At 27.5% G+C, this 19683-nt stretch overlaps 2 protein-coding genes across 2 annotated transcripts; one reads left to right on the top strand and one right to left on the bottom strand.

Annotated features, from left to right (window-relative positions):
• Positions 1 to 10552: 10552 nt before the first annotated feature.
• LOC107490165 (inositol oxygenase 2) lies at positions 10553 to 13813 on the bottom strand. Its single transcript, XM_016110938.3, has 10 exons — positions 13563 to 13813; positions 12787 to 12868; positions 12466 to 12670; positions 12013 to 12072; positions 11770 to 11822; positions 11549 to 11671; positions 11310 to 11379; positions 11137 to 11215; positions 10924 to 11005; positions 10553 to 10814 (listed from the first exon to the last, which is right to left on the bottom strand). The coding sequence occupies exons 1-10, from the start codon at positions 13715 to 13717 to the stop codon at positions 10788 to 10790; spliced, it is 936 nt and encodes a 311-aa protein (XP_015966424.1). The 5' UTR covers positions 13718 to 13813; the 3' UTR covers positions 10553 to 10787.
• Positions 13814 to 17592: 3779 nt separating this feature from the next.
• Positions 17593 to 19188, top strand: LOC110281255 (inorganic pyrophosphatase TTM2-like). The gene is made up of 3 exons (XM_021142988.2): positions 17593 to 17632; positions 18249 to 18375; positions 18856 to 19188. The coding sequence occupies exons 1-3, from the start codon at positions 17610 to 17612 to the stop codon at positions 19186 to 19188; spliced, it is 483 nt and encodes a 160-aa protein (XP_020998647.2). The 5' UTR covers positions 17593 to 17609.
• Positions 19189 to 19683: the final 495 nt, after the last annotated feature.

Below are 19683 nucleotides of genomic sequence, written 5' to 3'. Positions count from 1 at the left end.
CTAATCCAAAGAAACAGCAGCCAATACTGTTAACAGCAGCCAAATAAACATATTACAATCTTTACAGTTTGTTTGGATTAATTTGTGTTAATAGTATTGGCTGCTGTTTCTTTGGATTTGTTATTGTTAATTTTAGTATGTTTGGCACCAAATTTTGAGTTATGTACCTTGCTTTATATGCAAAGCAAGATGATTGAAAACAGTAATATTAAAGTAGCACGGATATCCGCTAGCACTCAACCATCTTCTCCACTATCATGTGTTCATAAAAATTGGTAAGCTGTTTGGAATCATTTTGATGTAGAGAATGCTACCAAGAAAAAGGCTAAATGCAAATATTGTGGTAGCTTAATACAATATGAGAACGGAACCAGCTCAATGGGTTGTCATTTGAAAAGATGCAAGCAAAATCCTAATAATGATTCGAACAAAAGAAGAAAAACAACGACCAGACCAACTATAAATGAGCGTGGTGTTTTAAATTCACCCAGTGCTTCCAAATTTGACCAAGAGGAGGCTCAAAGGGCACTTGTGAAAATGTTTATTGGGGAAGAGCTACCATTTTGCTTCGTTGAGAGCCCGAAATTCCAAAGATTTGTGCATGCCCTACAAGCAAGATTCAAAGTTCCTTCACAGACTACATTAGCATGTGATATTGGAGCTCTTTATACTAAAGAGAAGATGAAATTGCAAGATTTTCTCTCGACAAATTGTGGTAGAGTATGTCTAACCACTGACACTTGGACTTCAATTCAAAATTTTACTTATATGAGTTTGACAACACACTTTGTTGATTTGGATTGGAAATTACATAAAAAATACTTAATTTTTGTCAAGTGACAAGTCATTCAAGAGAGGTTATAGGAACAACAATTGAATCTTGTTTAAATAATTGGAATTTAAATCGGGTATTTAGTGTGACAGTTGATAATGCATCATCTAATGATGTTGCAATTAAATATCTGAAGCAGCGATTAAGTTCTTGGAATAACATTATTTTGAATGGTAAATTTATTCATATGAGGTGTTGTGCACATATTATAAACTTAATTGTAAAAGAAGGGTTGAAAGAGATTGATGAATCAGTCTTGAGGATTCGTAGTGCAAAAAATATGTTAAATCTTCCCCATCTAGAGCCAGTAGGTTTCAAAAGCGTGTTGAACTAGAAAAAATCCAATATAAAGGCTTGCCTTGCATGGATGTTGAGACTAGGTAGAATTCTACTTGTCAAATGTTAGAGGTAGCTTTGAAGCATCGCAAAGCATTTGAGTTGCTTGCTTTGAAAGATAATACCTATATAGGAGAGATGGGTGGAGAAAAAGGGAGAGGTGTGCCTTCTGATTCAGACTGGGAGTATGCTGAGTCCATTGTGCCATTTTTTGCGAGTGTTCAGTGATGCCACTATACGTATTTCTGGTATCTTATATGTTGCCAGTGATATGTATATGGAGGAAGTATTTGCAATCGGATGATTTATTCGTTATTCTTGTGATTCTGTTGATTTTAGTATTATGTCAATGATGGAAAGGATGAAGGTTAAGTATGAAAAGTATTGGGGCAATCCTGATTCGGTGAATATGTTGTTATTGATTGCTATCGTACTTAATCCAATACAAAAGATTGAGTATGTCAATTATTTCTTGGATTACTTAAGTGTATAAAATTACTTTATCAGCAATACCAAAGTTCTGAGGAAGCAATTGAGGCTGATACGCAAGATGTTCAAGCCAACAATATTAATACTGATGCTCATGGCATGGACTTTTTTCTGCAAGCAACAGGTCGTAGAACAAATACAAGATCTGAACTTGATGGATATTTATAAGAAGAATGCGAGACATACTCCCATAAGTTCGATATCTTAAATTGGTGGAAGGTCAACTCAACCCGATTTTCAATTCTTGGAAATATGGCTCGTGAGCTATTGGCTATACTTGTTTCTACGGCAGTTTCGGAGTCTGCATTTAGTACTGGAGGAAGAGTCCTCGATTCATACCACAGTTTCTTAACACCTTGAATGGTAGAAGCCTTAGTCTGCACAGAAGATTGGCTTAAGAAAGATCTTTTCTCTGCTTTAGATGATGATGATGGTGAAATTCATCAACAAGTTGATCAAGGTATAGAATTTTTTTCATATTAGTTTTCAATTAAAAGTTGTTGAATATAGACTTGAAAATTAATTTGTTTTTCTTGACAGATATATTTTTTTCTAATGATGGTGCTTGTTCTGTGGCGGCATCAATAGATAATCTTGATCAGGATTAGGTATGCTTAGTATTCACATTTGGTTTTATACTTTCATTCAAAGATTTGTCTCAAAATGATAAAGATATATTTTGTTATTTGAAGATATATTTTTTTCAAAGGTTGTGGTTGTTTGATGACTTTGTTTGTTGTTTTAAGGAGATTTTTTGGTGGTATCATTTTGATATTTTAAAAATGATTAAATATTATATAGATTAGCTATTGTCATTAGATTTATAAAGAACCAAATCCTAGTTGTAATGAACCTATATAGTTTAAAAAGGCTTTAGTACTAATTTTAATTTTAAAAAAATTATAGTTTAAAAATTAAATTTTTTAAAAACTGGTTTTAAAATAAGATTTTTGGTTAAAAAATTTGGTTTGAAAATAAATTTTTAAAAACTGGATTTAAAAAAATCGAATTTTAAATTTAGATATTAAAAAAACTAAATTTAAAATCAGATTTTAAATTTGGATATTAAAAAACTAGATTTAAAATCAGTTTATATATAAAACCAAATTTAAATATTAAAATCGGTTTAAAATTGATTTTTTTAAATCAGTTTAAAATCGATTTTCCTTTTTAATCTGGTTCCAATTAAATTTTATGAACCATAAAATTAGTTCTAAAGTGAATGCAGTTTAAATTTTTAAAAATTTAAAGTATGCCTATCCCTAATTATAATTATCTCTTTGTAGAGATATCGCTATTTTTTTCATTCTAATTTTCAGTTTTATCTAATCTATAAACTCTTTGATGGACTCGATTTGACCTTAAACAATCTCAGTAAAATATTTAATAACTCCAAAAATGCATGCCGAAATTTCATTTGACACAATTTAATATATTTAAAATCTCTTGTCCTCCCAATATCATATAGTCATACAAATGCAAATATATTTGCCTTCTTGATCATTCTCTGGATAAAAAATAAATAAAATATATCGCAGTACGGGTTGTAAAATAAAAAAACAATGAAGATATAATAAATATAAATAAAAGAATGAAGTATTAATATTCACTAATATAATTATCTCATTATAATATAAATAATTATATATTTATTAATATATTGCAATTTAAAAAAATTCACAAAGAGAAATAGAAAGAAAGAGAATTTTATATGTTAAAAAGAGAAAAAGGTAAGTATTTGTTAATATTATTTTTTTGTGTGTTATTAATGGAGGCTTAACCTCCTATTTATACACATATTAGACTTTGATTTTTTAAACTTTATTAAAGTCTTCTTTTATTGAGAAACTGAGCCGTCCAAGTATTAATGGACATCCAACTCATCCCTTATCACAATACTCCCATTGGATGACCATTTAGAATTATGTCTCGTTAAAGTCTTACTAAAAAAAATTCAATGGAAAAAAATTTTAGTGAAGAAAAAAGAGTACAATATCATTTGTGATGGAGACTGTCTCATTAAAAACCTTGTTAAGAAAAACCAGTTAGGGATAAAACCTGACCAAGAAAAAAATAGTACAATCTCCCCCTTTCTTCAACATTATTTAATGTCTCAGAATCGGCGCATCCCAATCTGATGTACCAATCTTTTAAATGAGGATTTTGGAAGTGACTTTGTAAATAGATTTGCCAGATTATCGCTTGAGCGGATTTGTTGGACATCAATTGTTCTTTGATTTTGAAGATCATGAGTGAAGAAGAATTTGAAAAAAATATGTTTTGTTCTATCACCTTTGATGTATCCACCTTTAAGTTGCACAATGCATGCTGTATTATCTTCAAACAGAACAATTGAAGCTATCTTATGATCAATCAGTCCACATGATGATAAAATATATTGGATTAAACTCCTGAGCCAAAAAACACCGCGACTTGCTTCATGTATCGCTAGTATTTTAGCATGATTAGAAGATGTTGCTGCTATCGTTTGTTTTGTTGACCTCCATGATATAACTGTATCACAATATGTGAATAAATATCCTATTTGAGATCTCCCTTTGTGTGGATCAGACAAGTATCCTGCATCTGCATAGCCAACTAGTTGTGACTTGGATCCATATGGATAGAACAATCCCATATCAATCGTTCTATGAAGATATCGAAAAATTTGTTTGATTTCATTCCAATGTCTTCTGGTTGGAGATGAACTATACATTGCTAATAAATTCACAGCAAATAATATATCAGGCCGTGTATTATTAGTAAGATACATTAGTGCCACAATAGCACTAAGATGTGATACTTTTGGATCAATAATATCTTCATTTTCTTCTTTAGGACGAAATTAATCATTTTCCACATCCAAAGATCTTACGATCATTAGGGTACTCAATGGATGTGACTTATCCATATAAAATCTCTTCAAAATCTTTTCTGTGTATGTTGTTTGATAAATAAAGATCCTATTTTTTGTATGCTTAATCTGCAAGCTGAGACAAAATTTAGTCTTTCCAAGATCTTTTATCTCAAACTCTTTTTTTAGAACTTTTATAATTGTTGGAATCTCTTCAGGGGTTCCAATGATATTCAAATAATCAACGTACCCAGTAATTATAATAGCAATTATAATGAAGTCAGATGCAAATTTCTTTATGAAAACACATGGGCACATATTATCATTCTTGAATATGTTTTTGGCCAGATATTCAGTACGACGATTATACCACATTCGTCTAGATTGCTTTAGACCATATAAAGATCTTTGCAATTTGACTAAGTATAACCCCTGTGAATATTCATTGGACAATTTAGATATCTTTAATCCTTCAAGAATTTTCATATAAATATCACAATCTAATGATCCGTATAAGTAGGCTGTTACCACATCCATTAAATCCATATGTAGTTTATGGTATGCGGATAAACTGACTAAATAACATAATGTTATTGCATCCACTACAGCGAAATATGTTTCTTCATCATCTATATCGGGTCTTTGTGAAAAATCTTGTGCTACAAGTCGAGTTTTGTAGCGTACAACTTCATTTTACTCATTTCTTTTTCTCACAAATACCCATCTGTATCCAACACGTTTTATATCTTCTGGTGTACGGACTACAGGTCCAAAGACTTCACGTTTTGCAAGTGAGTCTAACTCAGCCTTTATAGCTTCTTCCCATTTCGGCCAATCATTTCTTTGTTGACATTCTTTGACTGTTCTTGGCTTAAGATCCTTACTTTCATGCATGATATTTAATGTCACATTATATGCAAATATTTCATTGACAATTGTCTTATTTCAGTCCTATTTTTCTCCTGTAAAGACATAATTTATCGAGATCTCGTCATTTTCACAATTTTCAGACCTAAACGTCTTCTGGCGTCAAAATTATATCAGAATTTTAAACAACTGCAGGTGTTTTTACTATGTCTTTATCTTTTTCAACAGAAATAGTATTTACCTCTTTCTTTTTTCGATGATTTTTGTCTTTGGAACCGACAGGCTTACCACGCTTCTGACGTGAATTTATTTCGATGGCTCTTTGTCCGACTAAGACATCAATTCAAATTGGAGCATTTTCAGCTGGTATATAGGATTTAGTTATCCTTTTCGTATCAGAAAATGCACCAGGCAATTCAGTTGCTATTCTTTGTAAATGTATAATCTTTTGAACTTGTAGTTCACATTGCCTTAATCGAGGATTAAAATGTATCAAGAATGATGCATTCCAATTAATTTTCTTTTTAGAAAGCTTATTCTCTCCGCCTAATGTTGGAAATTTTGATTCATCAAAATGATAATCCACAAATTGGGCTTTAAACATCTCCAATTTGTATCTCAAGATACCTCACTATAGAGGGAGAATCATACCCAACATATATTTTCAATTTTCTTTGGGGTCCCATTTTGGTGCGAGAAGGTGGTGCAATGAGAACATATATTGCATACCCGAATATTCTTAAATGGGAAACATTTGGTTGTTGGCCAAAAGCTAATTGCATAGGAGAGAACTGATGGTAACTTATTGGTCTCAAACAAATAAGTGCTGCGACATGTAAAATAACATGCGTCCAAACCGAGGTTAGGAGATTTGTTCTCCTAAGTAAGGGTCTAACAATTAATTGGAAGTGTTTAATAAGTGATTCTACTAATCCATTTTATGTGTAAACATGAGCTACTGGATGTTCAATGCTTATTCCGTTAGCCATACAATAAGTATTAAAGACTTGGGAAGTAAATTCACCAACATTATTAAGACGAATCGCTTTGATTGGATTTTCTGAAAACTGTGCTTTTAATTGAATAATTTGAGCAAGTAATCTCGCAAATGCCAGATTGCAAGAAGACAATAAGTACACATGTGACCATCTCAAATATGTGTCTATTAGAACCATAAAATATCTAAAAGATCCAATCTTTATCGGTGATGACTTTGAAATTAACTTTCCTGAGAACATGCAGCACAACAAAATTCACTAGATTTAAGAATCTTCTGGTTCTTTAGTGAATGTCCATGGGGTTGTCAATAATTCTCCGTATCATGGTTGTTCCCAAATGACCCAATCGATCATGCCAAATTATGAATTCAATTGGGCTGGTAAACTTCGAATTTACGATGGCATGTGATTCAATTGCACTAATTTTAATATAATATAACCTAGATGAAAGTGAGGGTAACTTTTCTAATATAACATTTTTATTTGAATCATGAGTTGTGATAAATAAATACTCATGATTTCCCTTATTCATTGTTTCAATATGATACCCATTTCGGCGAATATCTTTAAAACTCAACAAGTTTTTTAGAAACTTGGTAGACAATAGTACATTATTTATTATGAATTTTGTTTCTCTGAAAAACAAAATTATAACTCTTCCGGAGCCTTCTATCACATTGCCTGAGCCAATAATAGTATTAACATATTCTTCTTTTAGTACAAGATGTGTAAAATATATATTACTTTTGAGAATTGTATGCGAACTGATACTATTTGCAAGACAAACATCTTTATTATATGTCCTTGTCATTTTATGAGTCTCCCTAAAATTTGATCAGAGTCTCGTGCTGATAACGTGTTGTAAAATAAATAAACAAAAAAAATATAATATAAAAAAAAGTATAAATAAAAAAATGGAGTATTGATATTCATTAATATAATTAATTCACTATAATATAAGTAGTTATATATTTACTAGTATATTACAATTTAAAGAAATCCAAAAAAAAATCAAGAGAATTTTATACGTTAAAGTGAGAGAAAGGGAAGTATTTGTTATTGTTATTTCTTTGTGTATTATTAATGAAAGCTTAACCTCCTACTTATACATATATTAGGCTTTAATTTTTCAAATTTCATTAAGTATTTTTTATTGAAAAACTGAGTCGTTCAAGTATTAATAGACATCTAACTCATCCCTTATCACAATAGTAAAAACCTAAAATACACAATAAAAAATAAAAGTATCGTAAATTAGTAAAATAATTACAAAAAATCAACCCACATCTTAGGAATGATTATCTTTATCAAGTCTTAAATTCATGTTTATTTAAAGTTATTTAATTTCTTTTCTAAGATTATCTCAGTTAAAAAAGGCTTTCTTAAAAGTATATAATGATTATCTTTATCAAGTCTTAAATTCATATGTTTATTTAAAGCTATTTAATTTCTTTTCTAAGATTATCTTTATTTAAAAAAAAAAGCTTTTTCTAAAATTAAAGTAACTTATTAAAAAAAAAGCTTTCTCTAATAATTATCCCATGGTTATACAAATTTTACTAACGTCACTTACCATCAAAACCACTAACAGAACGTATATAAACAAATGAATAAGTTATTTAATCCTACTTTTTAAAAAAAATATTACATATTAATCTCGTCGTTAATGACCTTGGCTATATGAGCAACTCCATCCAAACGATATAATCTATTCGGATTATCTCTCATGGGTTGAATATCCTGCTCGAACCTTTGTTGGAGCGAATATGGGTTGTTTTCTCTAGGATTTGGTGGAGTATGATAATGGAAAAGTAGTTCGAATAAAATTGGTTCGAACTCCTTTTATAGCCGAAGCAAGTGTAATTTGAAACAGCCCAATTCGAATTACTACTAGAGTCAAAAAATCGAATTACTGTATGTAATTTGAATCAGGTTAATTCGAATTAGTGGGTGTGTGCGTGTGTGTAATTTGAATCAGTATGATTCAACTGATTCGAATTTTTGAATTAGGTTGATTCAAACTATATAGAAATGTCTTCATGAACCAGTTTTTGATTTGGCGGTAATTTTTGGCTCTTCTTGACTTATTTAAGTGATTTGCTCTAAATTATATTCGACTTGTTAAATTAAAGTTACTAACTAATTTTAATTATTATTCAATAAATCTCAACTTTACTAATATATTTTTAATACTTCAATCATTCCAATTAATCTGATTAACTCAATAATCATTAAAAATTATTAAAAATGAATTAAATCAAACTTCAATAAAAGAATCAAACCTCCGGCGAGCAGATTTGGCTGCATTTCTCGGCAATTCAGGGACGTCTCCGGCAAGCAGAGACATACGGTTCCAGCAGTAGCAGCGTGGCCTCAGTTAGCTCCAGTGGCGGCGACGGTGAGCTCCAACGGTGGTAGTTCCGGTGAACATGGGAGACGCAGATCGCGGCAGTGGCGGAGCAGAGCAGGAGAAGCAACGACAGCAGCTCCGACGGACGTCCTTCGGCGAGCTCTCCCTCCCTTAGAACCAAATGGCAGCTCGGCAGCGGCAGAGGCTCCAATCGGCCGGAGCAGCTCCCATCCTCCTCCGTCGCAGTCCTCTTCTCCCCGGCGTCTCTCTGTCTCTCTTGCACCCTCCTCCTTCTTCCCCTGTTCATGGTTCCCTCTGATTCTCTCTCGCGGTCTCTTCTTTCTTTTCTTTTGGCAGAGTGTGAGTGAGTAGCGAAGTGAGGTGTTTGTGGGTATTAGATCTGTGTGGATGGATAACTTTGGGGATTTAGGGTTAGGGGCACAATAAGCTTAGAAATGATTAATTATTAAATATGCCATTAATTATCCAAAAATGCTAGTGAGTTACAAAATTTATTGTTTTTAATCTGCAGTTATTTAATAATATTTAAAAAATTAGACCGATGATTAAATTAGAAATGCTGATAAAAAAATAATAAAGGATGCTGAATCTTATCAGCTATTAAGTTTATATAAAAGTAATTTTATATGAGTTTTCATCATATATTTATTGTATTATCTTATTGTCGTTACACTTAATGGTCTTTTTGATAAAAGAAAAAAGAAAATTATTTTAGTATTTATAAAGAAATATTGTTAGGATTAGGATATGATAAGTGTAGTAATGTATATGAATTTAGAGATTTTTTTTTCAAGAGCGAATAAAAATGAAAGATTTTAATTAAATTTTTGAAAAAAATATATTATATGTCATATTTTATTTTTTATTGTCAAAAAAGGTAATATTTAATTTTTATTGAAAAACACTTTTTAGCATGTGCGTGTTACCCATGAATCTAAAGTAGTTAAGTTAGTTAGTAATGCTACAATTGATATTGGTGAGTTGAGTGGCTTTTTTATAAAGAATGCAAAGAAATTAATTTTTATCAGTTAATTAATATCAGATAATTTTTTTAAATTATTTTATTTATTTTAAATTTTAAATCTTAAAAATAAAAAAATTTAGAATTAAAAAATATAATATTAGCTAGCTAAAAGTTAATTTTTTATACTGTCTTCTATTGGTATATAAAATCTATTAATTAGTTCTCTCTTATCTCTATTATATATAATAAAAAATTATTATATAATAATATACAATTTGGATATTTGTATTGGATTGGTTTAAAAAATTAAATAAAAAAAAATCCAATATAATACAATTTATTGTGATTTTGGTCGCCTTTTAATTTGGATTGATGGAATTAGATAGGATTTAAGATAATTGTGCTATTTATCACTATATATGGTTGAAGAATAAATTCCTTACACCATTCACATCATATCAGTTAATATGCCTTAGTTAATTATTGCTTAATAGGATAATTTGTTTAATAAAGTCGAGCATATTATAATTATTTTTGTAAATAAGTAGAAAGAATGTTCAAATATTATATAGTTATATAATTTAACCAATAACATTTAAAATAACACTATTCATACATTAAATACTTTTGAGACAAATATATATAAAATACAATTATTATTATTAATTAATTATATTTTTATATTATTTTTAATTAATAAAAAATTAAAGAAAATACGCATTGATTGTTAAAAAATATTAATGTCAATATAATATCTATTATAAAGAATGTATGCCTAAGCATATTCAACTATTTATTAGGGTAAAATTGTAAACTATGGAGAAAAAAAATTAGGGTAAAATTATAAACACAAACCAAATGAAAACACTTTATTGATTATATATATTACACACTGTACTGCAACAACTCATAATAAGTGTGGTACTGCATTTTATTACAATGTATGAAGGCTTAACTCTTAAAGAAATAAACAAATATTGCACTCATAATTTCTAACATTATTAAAACTTAATTAAAGACAAGACAAGAAAAGTAAACAATAATTATATGCATGATCAGTCCCAGACTCCACTTAATTACCACTTGAGCTTTGATGGGAAATACTGCAAAGAAAGAAAACAAAATAACAAAATGATTTTACTAATATATATGGACTGAAATATAGTAAGATACAGAAAAAAATAAAATAAAATAAATTATTATATTACGTACCTTCTCAATAAGAGATAAGTAGTATGGTTTAACTTTTTCAACATCAATTAAAACATTGCTCTTGCTGTACAGATCATATTTGCTGCGTAATAGAATAATGTAATAATTATAACCAGTTATAAGATATAAAATAATCATATATACAAGTCTATTTGCTAATAATAATTAGAAACTAAAGTAATAATAATAAAAAGAAAATTATATATAGCTCACTGGAATATGTCAAGCCACTTCAAATTTTCAACATCCTCTTCACGGTACAAGTGTTTATATGCCCCAGTTTGGAATAAAGCTGTCAGATAGATTATTACATATACAAAATTATTAAATTAAAGTCGTATTTTTTTATTTATTATTTTTAAGAAGATATGTTAAATAATTCTTACGATGAAAGGAGTGATAGCGGATAATGAACAATGCCACAGGAGGTAAGTTGTTGCTATTTCCCTTAGCAACCTACACAAATAATATTATTGCTATAATTATTAGATATTATTGAATCAATTAACATATATATGATGCAAATGTAACAAAATTAAATATTTACAAATTTGAAGAGATGCTTAGTTTTTTTTTTTTTTAATTCATGCATATTTAATTTGTTGGACTCATCATCATCACTCACCAAATACATGTATTCATCATGTCCCCAAGACATGATAACATTGTCTAATCCACATCCTTCGGTGTAAATCCCATTTTTAGTGTTATAAGCAGGGTTGCTGTTATCTGGGTTGTTCTTGAAATACTGCGTGCATATAGAGAAGAAAATATTGTGAGCTGACTAATAGTATTGTTCTTAATAATTTTATTGTGTGTTGAGAAAATTAAATAAGATTATTATACCTTGTGGTGAGTGTTTGCTTCATCAAAAGCACAGCCAAGAGGAAATGAATCTCCTGCAATAAATATCAAGTTTTTTTTGTTAGTAAATAGTTCGTTAAAGTCTATTATTGGGTCCTTTTTTCAAGGAATTAAAACATATATATATATATATATATTTGAATGAGTTTTTATGTATGTTTAGGTGTAATATTGTAAAATGTTATTTTATATGAAAAAGGGGTTAATTAAAGGAACAATACTCACCAACTACTGCCCATTGAGGAAGTTCACCAAAATTTGGAAGGAGAAGAACCTTTCCAAGATCTATAATTAAACCAACAAATTAAGAGTAAGTTAATGATTTTTCAGATGAAATTTTAATGTTACTTTATTTTATTTATCATCATTCACTTCAAAAATTGAACAATATTGAGAGACTAGCAAATTTTATTATTTTTTATTAATATTTGGTCATCAACAAAAATATTTTTATATTAAATTTTTAACTATAATCTTAAATTTTAAATTCTAATAATATAAAAAATGTTAACTCAAAATATTAACTAATATTAATAAAATGTGTTGACTCCTAAATACTTTTATTTAAAATTTGATACATTAAATTAATAATGACATACCAAATTTGTACTATAACACAATAAAATGTAACAAAATAAGTATTATATATAAGTGATACATGTGTGTTGAGAATAATACCATGAATAAGAGCAGTTAAATGCAGCCAATCTTCATTTGGATAGTCTTTTCTAGCAGCTTCAGCAGATTGAAAAGCATGTTGAATTTGAGATTCTTCTAAATCAGGATCACTTGCATCAACGATTCCTTCAAGAAGTTCACAACACTCCCATATGCCCATTTCCGCCTTATTCAACTTCCCATACTCTGCTCTCATCTTCTTGGCCTATAATAATTAATTAAAAAGGTTGGATATATCATGCATGTGTGAGAAGTCATATATATGTCTTAACAATTATATCCTTTTGACAATGATGGGAAGAAGACTAATGGCTGACTTACAAATTCATAAGTTTGGTTGGTGTGTTGCAATTTGTAGAATTCCTCCACAGACTTTTGCCTTGCGCTTTCACCATGATAGTTTCTGTTTTTGTAGAAGAAGAAGAGAGAAATAAATAAATACATAAATAATTAAAATATTATGTTTAACTGTAATTAATTAGAATTGTCAAAATGGGTCAATTTAGTCAATTTAAACTCGTGGTTATACGAGTTAACATGTTAATTTTTTGTTCAATTACATGCTTCATATTTTAGGTTTGGATTGTTTATGAATATAGCGGATTATATATGAGCTAGTTGGATTTTTTTTTTAAAAAAAAAAAATTTTGACCTAAACAAAAATATATATATATTTTACAAAAAAATAACTATTTTTGGAAAAAATTATAATTTTTTTTATATCAAATTAACTTGTGTTAAGTTATTTTTAGTGGGTTGATCAAATTTTTGAGTCGAATCAGAAAAAAAATTAAAGTCAATTATAGTTATTTAAAAAAATAAAATAATTTAAACGACATACTTGTTTAATCTACAAATTAATGTGTTTAATAATTCGTTTAACGTCTCATTTTCTGAGTATAATATTTAAAAGTAAAAAATCATTCGTTTAGGTTGAATAATCAGACTGACTTGCATGGACGAATTTTGTCATTTTAATGGCCCTAATTGCAATGCACATATAATATAGCACATTTTTCTATATTATTCCTAGTTTTTATATATAATAGATATAAAAGAATAAGTGAAATAAATATGAAAAGACTTAATATAGAGACCTAAAAGAGCGACCATAAGAGTTGATTTGAGGGGCTTTGAATCCATCTTCTGAGAGGGGCTTAGGCAACGGAAATCCACCATCTAAGACCAACTCATTTCTCATTTGCTCATCTGCCATTGTTGATAGCTCTGGTTGCTCAATGAGGATAGTCATATTTTCTTTGTGTTTGGGAATATAATAATATAATAATAAGAAAAGCCAAAAAACAATGAAGCAATGAAATTAATAAATAATCAAATCTCTATGAAATGTTTGTGACAATGCAAGATATGTAATCGGAAAGGGGATATATATAGCCACTCTGGTTCCTCAATCATGCAAATAAAACAGTTATTCCGTACGTTTCAACTTTCAACTACATGTGTTTTGAGTTTTAAGTTTTAAAAATGTTTAAAATTATTATTTATATATTCTTTTTTATTTTAAGTACATTATTAATATGTATGTGAGTATTGTCTTAAATATTATCTTAATTTAGTTGGACCTAAACAATTGAAAATATCTTTAAAAATAATATATAGTTTTTTATTAGTTTAAATTTGTGAGAGAAGTAATCTTATGATAAGTTATCATAAAGTTTAAATTTTAATTTTTTGTTGAATCTAAAAAAATATAAAAAAAATAATAAAAAAAATGTCTATACAAATTTTACGTAAATTTAAAAAAAGATATTTTTGTGTGAGGAAACATGATGGATATATAATTATTTGTGTATTTTTTTATTGATAATTTAATATTTTTAAAAATAATTTTATTACAAAATTTGTAATATATGTTTATAGGAAAATATTAACATACACTTTTTAAGAGTATAAAGATATATCTAAATATATTAATGAATTCAAATGATCATTAATCTTAAGATGAATGGAATAATTATTTATTTGAATACACTGCTTATCATAAGTTTATGCCAAATGATCTGACTGACCATTTCATACTGTAAATAAAAAAAAAATGATATTTGTGTCACGTGATGGTTATCACTTATGACTTGCACTTGCTTGACTATCCAACAAAAGTTAACGATATTATATAATTAATTAATTAATTACATAAATAGTTAAATAAAATCTTCTTATTTTTTAATTTAATAAAATTTTATTATAAATATATTTTATATTTAAAATAACATTTTTAAATTAAAAATGACACTAATTTTAAAATATTAACAGCGAATATAACAATTATTTAAGGAGGAGAAAGAAATAATACATAACAACATAAGCTAAGTTCAAGAATATAAAATTTAATTAACATGTTCTTTAAAAACATATATTAAAAACTTAAAGTATGTATTTTTTTATAGATAAATTTTATCTAATTTTTTCTAAAATAAAAGATAATAATTTATCTCTTTAACATATTTAATAATTATTGAATGAAATTAATTGGTTTATCCTAATTAATTTTAATTTTTAATTTAATCTAAGTTTTAATTATCTAATTAATTAATTATGATATAAATTGTTTGTAAATTATAAAAACTATTAGTCATAAAAAAATTTTAAAATTCTCTCTTAATAAATTAGAGAGAGAAGGGATTACATATATATATAATACTACATAAAAATCAAAGAGGTTAAAAAAAGAGACGATGATAATTAACTTTTTCTTTGTATATAAAAAAGTGAATATAAGAAGTGATTGATAAATATAAATATATAAAAAAATTAGTTAATAATATTAACGATAAATTATGTATACTAGTACCTTTTTTTTTATGTTAAGATAAAATAACACAAATAGAATTTTTATTAATTTTAAATTTTAAAGAGATATAAAAAAATTTATATATTTGTTCTTTTTGTTTTTTGAAATTTTTTATTGTGTAGTTAAAGTTACCAAATATAATTTTTTTAATAATTTTTATAAATTAAAAAAAATATACCTTAGTTAATTAACTGGTTAGATTATTATAAATTAAGTTAAATTAAGACCAATAAATAATGTTTAGAAATATCAAATATGGATCCGCAGCCAGCATGGAAATATGGAATGATAAGAAGGTTGGAATATTTATGAGATGCAAAGTCAGCACCACGCAGTATAAGCAATAACGTGTGGGGCTTAGATTTTTTAGTACGAGGACAAAACGGTCAAAACATCTGACTCAGTGACTCGATGCCACCTTTCATGCACCTGTGGCAAGTTGAAAATACTATCATGGATCCATGATCAAGAAGTAGGATTATGCAAAACAGTTAAAGAATCCATGATCAAATAAAATTTTGTAATAATACAATCTTTATCTCCTTTTCTAATTTCTTGATTAAGAAAAATGGTTATATGAACTTAAAAGTATTATTATATTATTCTACATATATATAATTGTTTAAAAAAAATCGTAATACGTACTTATCCATTTTTGTTTTTTTTTTGTGACTAAATAGAAAAGAAAGAAAAAAGAGACAAAACTAAATTAATTGGCTAGGGTCATATCTAAATCTATTAGATGTTGAAGCTCACTCCATGGTTGGCTCCAATTCGAGTGAATGTCCGCGACAGAAGCAGCTGTTTTAGTCATACAATCTGCAACACTATTTGCAGTCCTCTGAATTAAAATAATAGAGACTCTCCAATTCTAATTCATAACCTCCTGAATATGCTTTACCAAATCCCATTCCGGAATATCCTTACTAAGCATTCTTTGGTTTACCAAGAAAAGAGCTTCTAAACAGTCTGTTTCACAAATAATCTCACGAAATTCACTCTCCCAAGCAAGAAGTAAACCTCTCCAAATTGCATACAATTCAGCAAAAAGAACATTGCACACTTCGACTTTTCCAGTGCAACCTTTCAACCAACATCCATCAGGATTGCAAATAATACAACCAAAACCAGCATAGCCAGAAGGAGCAAACCAACTAGCATCACAATTCAATTTAACAGAATGAACTGGAGGTGGAACCAATGCAAACAAAGTGAAGGAGGAGACAGAGATTGATGCATAGCAAAAATAGTGTGAAACTCCCTTACTGAACTACGAATCAAACTCACCACTTTACTAGCACTCCATGAATCATCTATATTAAATAAATCATGATTTCTGCTTCTCCAAATCCACCATATAGTCGAAAAGAAAAGAAAAGCATTTTTTTTCACAATCGCTTATATGTTAAAAATACTATTTTTGACAAAACTTTTATTAACATATTTTCATAGTTAAAATAGTGTCAAAATTTGTTTTTTTACAAATTTTAATTTTCTTTTACACGTTATAACCCTCAAAAATAATCTATATTGTTGTAGTGGGTAATATATACATAATATGATAATAATTTTTATCATTATATTTGTTATTATAAAATATAATTAATCTTTAAATTATCTAATCAACAAATTAAAATACTAAAATAATAATTTAAATAATAATATATAAATTAAAATTTCATTTTTTTAGTTTTTATATTTTAAAAAGATTAAATAATCTTTTTATTGTCAATACAATCAAATATCTCTCTTTTTATATATATCATTAAATAACGATTTAAAAATTCATCTTTCATACGATTACAAAATTAATTCTTTATAATATTCATATTTTAAAAAAAAGATCAACCGATGTTGTCCCAAAAATAACTAAAATTAACTTAAAAATAAGACACCAATGAATAAACAATACTATTTTGATTTCTTATTTTATTATTATTATTATTATAGATTTAACCATTTTTTATTTAATAGTCACTATAAGATTAATATTTTTATTATTCATTTTTAATATAATATTAATATTTAATAGTTATTTTTCCATCGCTAATAAAAAATAACTCTTAAAGATGTTAACAATAAATAAGTTTCGAAAAATTAGATATACTTTAAATATATATATTCTAAAAAAACTGTAGATGTTATATTTTGATGTAATTTTTTGCAAGTAATATTAAAAAATAAGATATTTTTATTCTAAAAAATTTATAATTTTATGTCAACTGAATTTTTTTAAATTTTTATAATTGTGAATGATTAAATTTTTTGAAAAATAAAAAAATATAGAAATCAAATTTTACTCTAAATATAAGAATTTGCTGACCAGGTTTCCATGACCATGAGACATAAGCAAATGTAAATATTTCATGGGATTTGCTTTGATACTCTTGTTCTTCATGAGCATATGATGTCTTTCTTGTACTTCATTGCTGTAATTTAATCATGAATTTTTAGTACAATTTTAGTGGAACATGTGGCTAATTTTTAACTACAAAGATCTACTGAGGTTTTCAGTTAACATGTTTTGTTTGTAAGAATTAAGAATAGCATGATCATTAATTTCTCTGTTTTTGATTGATCTATAGAGGAATAGACATGATTTTCTTTTCTATGGGACTAAATGCAATTCTTACTAGCTATTTTTATTTGCCATGGTAAATTATAAAATCATTTGTATTTCCCCTAAAAAATTAAAGGTGCGTTTGGTTTACATTTTTATTTTCTGTTTTCATTTTCAGAATTTTCAGCTTTTAGGATTTTGCAAAGAAAAAAAGAAAAACAGAAAATAAAAATGAAAACAAGATTTTGTGCTTTTCACCGTTTTTTTCTTCTTCGCAAAATCTTGAAAATAGAAAAAATATTGAAAATAAAAGCAGAAAATGAGTCGCATACCTTTCCATTGTATTAAGTACTTCATAATAAGTTGCTCTTAATTTAACTAATAATAAAACTTTCCATGTATCTTCAACAGAGGTTTGTCTAGATCATTTACAAATCTAAGAGACAAGAATCAAGCCAAACTTGGAGGTTATGTCTCCAACAATAGAGATCTTCATGAAAGAAATGATTCGGATGAATCCAAAACAATGGCAAATGAGGTGAGTTTCATTTAATTTTGGTAATTTAAATTCTTGCAAGTACTTTACCATTGATTTATGTATTTTAGAAGTAGAATACAAAGATAAAGTAGACAAGAATTCCTCCTTAATGTTTGGCTTAACTTTTTAGTGTAAACAATAATTAAAATTGAATCGGTCTAACTCAATTCCAAAATTTGGCACAATACTGAAACCTTATCTCTAGATAATGCATTAAAAAGATATCACAATCCTATTAGTTGTGAATATATTCACACAATTTTCGATGAACATCCACGAATTTCTCCGTTTATTCTCTAATAGAGGTTACAAATTAAGTGAAAATCTAAATTGAGAACTGTTAAATGATAATTTAATCAAATCTGTCAAATCATTTAACGACTTTCAACTATCAACTTCATATTAGGTTATCTGCACCTGAGTTTCTACCTACAAATTATTGTGCAAATTTTTTACTTGCAATATTTGTGCACTTGACAGGGAGCCATAACTCAACTTTTGGAAAGAATTTCTTGCTTATATGATAGAATGGATGATTTTACAAACTACATTGAAGAGATGAACTTCAAGTTATCTCTGAAGAAAATTTGTCAATGCCAACAAAATATGCACCTACAAGTTGGTTCATGCAATGGTTGTTCTTCCACCTCTTACTTCATCACTAGCTTGAGCAACGGTTCCTCCGTCGTGTCGCCACCACCAACTAAGGAGTTTATCTTAATGGATGAGGTAGTTTTCCTTAATGCTTACATCTCTCTCACTTTCAGTATTTATGATTTCTTGGTTTGTGAAAGTTATATGTTTTCCGAATAAACTACTAAAATGGTACCCCAAAGTTTATATCACTGTCAAAAATAATCCCAAAAGATGTTAGCAACAAATAAATTCTCGAAAGATTTAAAATTATGAAAAACAAACTAGATATTAAATATATATTCTAAAAAGATTTTAGAAATCAGATTTTGATACAATTTTTTTACAAGCATTATTAGAAAAATAAGATCTATTTTATTCTAAAATTTTGATAATTTTATGTCAAGTGAATTTTTTTTTAAAATTATTTTGTTGTGAATGACCATATTATTTTGAAAAATAAAAAGAAAAATGTAGAAATCAAATTTTGCACCAAATTTTTTGTGCATCTTCTAAATATTTATTCAAACGTTGGCAAAACAATTTAGATTAAATAAATATGTCATTTGTCAAATACAAAAGTTTTTTTTTGTCACTTTTAATAAATATAATATTTATTAATTATTTTTATCACAATTTTTAAATCATGCAACGATTATTTTGTCTATATCTAAA

The sequence above is a fragment of the Arachis duranensis genome, chromosome 5 (genome assembly GCF_000817695.3).
Source record: "Arachis duranensis cultivar V14167 chromosome 5, aradu.V14167.gnm2.J7QH, whole genome shotgun sequence".
Lineage (NCBI taxonomy): Eukaryota > Viridiplantae > Streptophyta > Magnoliopsida > Fabales > Fabaceae > Arachis > Arachis duranensis.
Note: the sequence above shows the minus strand (reverse complement) of the source record. Positions and strands in the feature narration are given on the sequence as shown.